The sequence below is a fragment of the Vigna radiata genome, chromosome 6 (assembly GCF_000741045.1).
Source record: "Vigna radiata var. radiata cultivar VC1973A chromosome 6, Vradiata_ver6, whole genome shotgun sequence".
Taxonomy (NCBI): Eukaryota; Viridiplantae; Streptophyta; class Magnoliopsida; order Fabales; family Fabaceae; genus Vigna; species Vigna radiata.
In genome coordinates, this window is record NC_028356.1 from 14118626 (window position 1) to 14121984 (window position 3359).

General features: G+C 37.6%; 1 protein-coding gene across 1 annotated transcript; it reads right to left on the reverse strand.

Annotated features, from left to right (window-relative positions):
• Positions 1–201: 201 nt before the first annotated feature.
• LOC106763458 lies at positions 202–1485 on the reverse strand. Its single transcript, XM_014647648.1, has 2 exons — positions 643–1485; positions 202–528 (listed from the first exon to the last, which is right to left on the reverse strand). The coding sequence occupies exons 1-2, from the start codon at positions 1483–1485 to the stop codon at positions 202–204; spliced, it is 1170 nt and encodes a 389-aa protein (XP_014503134.1).
• Between the last annotated feature and the right edge of the window lie 1874 nt (positions 1486–3359).

Genomic DNA, 3359 nt, shown 5'->3' on the forward strand with positions numbered 1-3359 from the left:
TGCAAAAGAAAGTGTCAACCCGTAACGCACGAACCTCAAGGCTCCGGGAAAAGCAGTGAGGGTGATAAAAAAAGCGATTACAAATTTAATAAGCATCACAGGAAAATTCTTTGACTTCCCATTCTTGGGTTTGCAAATACTTCTTCTTCTTTATCCTTGAGGTATATTTGTAGGAAACCTCTGTCAATCAGATCTTGTTTGTTAGGTACTTCCATGCTCGGCAAGGGGATTGACCTCAACACTAGGTTTGTCCTCTTGGAACTTCAACCATCCTGCATCAATTAAAGATTGTACTTTGAATTTAAGGGATGTGCACATTTCTGTCGAGTGGCCGACGGCTCCCTCGTGAAAATCGCACCTCGCATTTGCATCAAAACTTTTAGGGTATGGAGGTTGTAAGGGTTTCATTGGGCGAATAGCGGCCAGACCCTTCTTAAGGAGATGAGGTAATAGTTCTGTATATGTCATAGGAATGAGAGTGAAATTTTTCTCTGGGTTCCTCTTAGGATGAGCACTTTGACCAACGTTCTGATCAGGACCCAAGCCGGCTCTAGTGCCCCAAGGACTATTCGAGGCTTATTATGGTTGATAATACCCTAGCGGTCGAGGTCTTGTTTGGGAACCAAACATTGTATCATTCACATAAGGAGGGTAACTCGGGATTGGTCGATAGTTATGAGTGGGCGCATGACCTCTCCACATGGGTATTGCTGATGTTGCATGCACTCCCCTTTCCTTCTCTTTTTCCGAGTTAAAAACAAATTTCTTCGGAATGGTGGCTTGAGACGTAATTTTCCCACTTTTCAGTCCAATCTCGATTCTTTTGCCTATGATAATGATATCAGCAAAATTGGAAGACACATTTCCGATCATATGCTCATAAAAAGGTGGTTGTACTGTGCTAACAAACATTTCAACCATCTCCTTGTCATATAGAGGTGGCTCAACCTGCACTGCCAACTCTCTCCATCGTTGTGCAAATTCCTTAAAAGACTTTTCCTCTTTCTTCGACTTGTGGTGTAATTGTAACCTGTCTGGCGCGACATGCATGTTGTATTTGTACTGCCTTACAAAGGCATCCGCCAAATCTGCCCAAGAACGAATATGGGAGGATTCCAGATGCGTGTACCAACTCAATGCCGCATCAGCCAAACTATCTTGGAAGAAATGAATGAGTAATTTATCATCATGAGCATAAGCAGCCATTTTTCGACAATACATGGTTAAATGATTCTTAGGGCATGTGTTACCCTTGTACTTTTCAAATTCCGGCACCTTGAACTTGTGCGGAATCGTCACTCCTGGGGCCAGACTCAACCTTGCCACGTCACCAAACCCGTAACTTTCAATCCCTTCTATGGCTTTCAGCCTGTCTTCAAGTGCCTCAAGTTTACTTTTCTCTTCTTCTGGGCCCGTGTGTATGGTGGCCTTAGTCGAAACATCATGTGCAACAACTGTGTAAGGAGACTTGGTTCTTTCATTCATCTTCGTCTCTCTCGTGAGGATAGGCCCTTGAGTATTTATGGGAAGTACACTATTGGTTTGGGAGATGCCAAAGAAGTGTGCTCTGCCTCTAAATGATCTCCAATGGGTGGTGTGTAACGTGGTGGCAAACCATACATTGGAAATGTAAATTGCGTGCCCACAGCGTTATGTACTGGAGGGTGAGCATTATCCTCGGCCTTTGCAGACGAAGTCTCCCCTGCAGTCTTCATGGCTTTCAAAGCCTTCAAAAATTGACCGACTTGATCCTTCAGTTGGCTAATATCGGCCTTTACAGTTTCACGTTCCTCTTCCCAATCTTCCATAGCTTTGGAGTTTGCTCGAGTTCTATAAGGATGTCATGGAAGTCCTGCCATTGTTTTTTATTTAAATCTATACTTTTTATTAATTTGAATTAGATGAAATTGAATATGCAGAAATAATGCATGTTGATTACTAGTTCTTAACATCCTTATGATGGAAATCAAAAATGATGAAAGTTTTATAAATTTATTCTATTAATTAAGCTAAATGGTTTTTTATTTTGCCTTATTTCTTTATTCATTAAAGCATGACATTTTCCTTTTTGCTTTTTTTTTTTAAAAAAAACATGACACATTTATTGTTATGTATAAAGAAAATGAAGGGAAAATGATAAAAATGTTGCTAATGCATATGATGCATAAAAACATATATGCCAAATAAATATTAAAAGCCAACATGTTTTACGCTTTTAAAGTAGGTCCAATGTCTTAAGGTTTAAGCAATGTATATGCAATCTCACAAGGAAGGCTTCCTAAACCTAAGATCAAGGCCACCAGAGCTATGGTCCTTTTCACAGCCTTTCCACAACAGTTGGAAGCAACTAGGTGTGAAATTGCATGTAAAGAGAACAACCATTGGCTGGGGTTTTCACGATAGCCAAACTGGAGATAGTCCAGACGTGACACCGCTATACAACCCCTCTAATTCTATGCTGCACTCAAACTTGGGTATAGGGCCTCACTCATGATATGTACAATAATAATAATGAGAATAAAAGCATATAAATCAATTACAAAAATAAATAAAGACAATCATACATATAAATAAAAGGGAAATAAAATAAAATAAAACAAAATAAAAGCAAAATAAAATAAAATAAAATAAAGAAAAACCACAACAATTTTTCACATTTAATTAAGAAGGTCTGATTCTCTAGCTTCCCCAGTGGAGTCGCTAGCTGTCGCAACTGGGATCGCGACGGGACGGCGAACCGAAAAACAAACGATTTAAGAAAATATTTTGGGAGTCACCACCATAATTTATCATGGAAAACTATGGAAAAGCCCTACAATGAAAGCATGGTCTACGAAAAAGAGATTTTTAAGTTCGGGAATCGGTTACACGTAAGGAAGTTATTAGCACCCTACTGCGCTTGCCCAAAGGCAGTACCTTTAATTAAATGTATAAAATTAATGTGGTTTTCCAAAATAATTAATTTCCCCAAAAATAAAAATAAAAATAAAATAAAAAAATTATTAAGAAACAAAAAATATTTTTTGTTTTATGAACCCAACAAGGATTGACCTTCGTCCTACGTATATCCATTAATAGACAATCAGGGATCACGTAGTTCTTTATCTAGAAAAAGGTTTGTGAGTTTGTTAAAAAAAAAAGAAAAATGGATTGATTTATATTTTTGAAAAGTCCGAAAATCAAGGATCACGTAATTTTGATAAAAAGATTTAGTTTAACAGAAATTAACCTTTCTTGGTTTTAAATATTTTGTGTTTTTTTTATTATTTTAAGAATGGCGGAAAAAAAGAAAGGAACCGACCATAGGTCGATGCGTACCCTTTATTTTATTATTTAAAAAAACATTATTTGTGTGTAGT

What these genes read in the sequence shown, in the direction of transcription:
- LOC106763458 (XM_014647648.1), bottom strand. Translation starts at nt 1,485, where the DNA reads ATGAATGAAAGAACCAAGTCTCCTTACACAGTTGTTGCACATGATGTT. An exon ending in TCCCGAGTTACCCTCCTTAT is followed by an intron (nt 529 to 642) that starts GTGAATGATACA and finishes GGTCCTGATCAG; the next exon opens with AACGTTGGTCAAAGTGCTCA.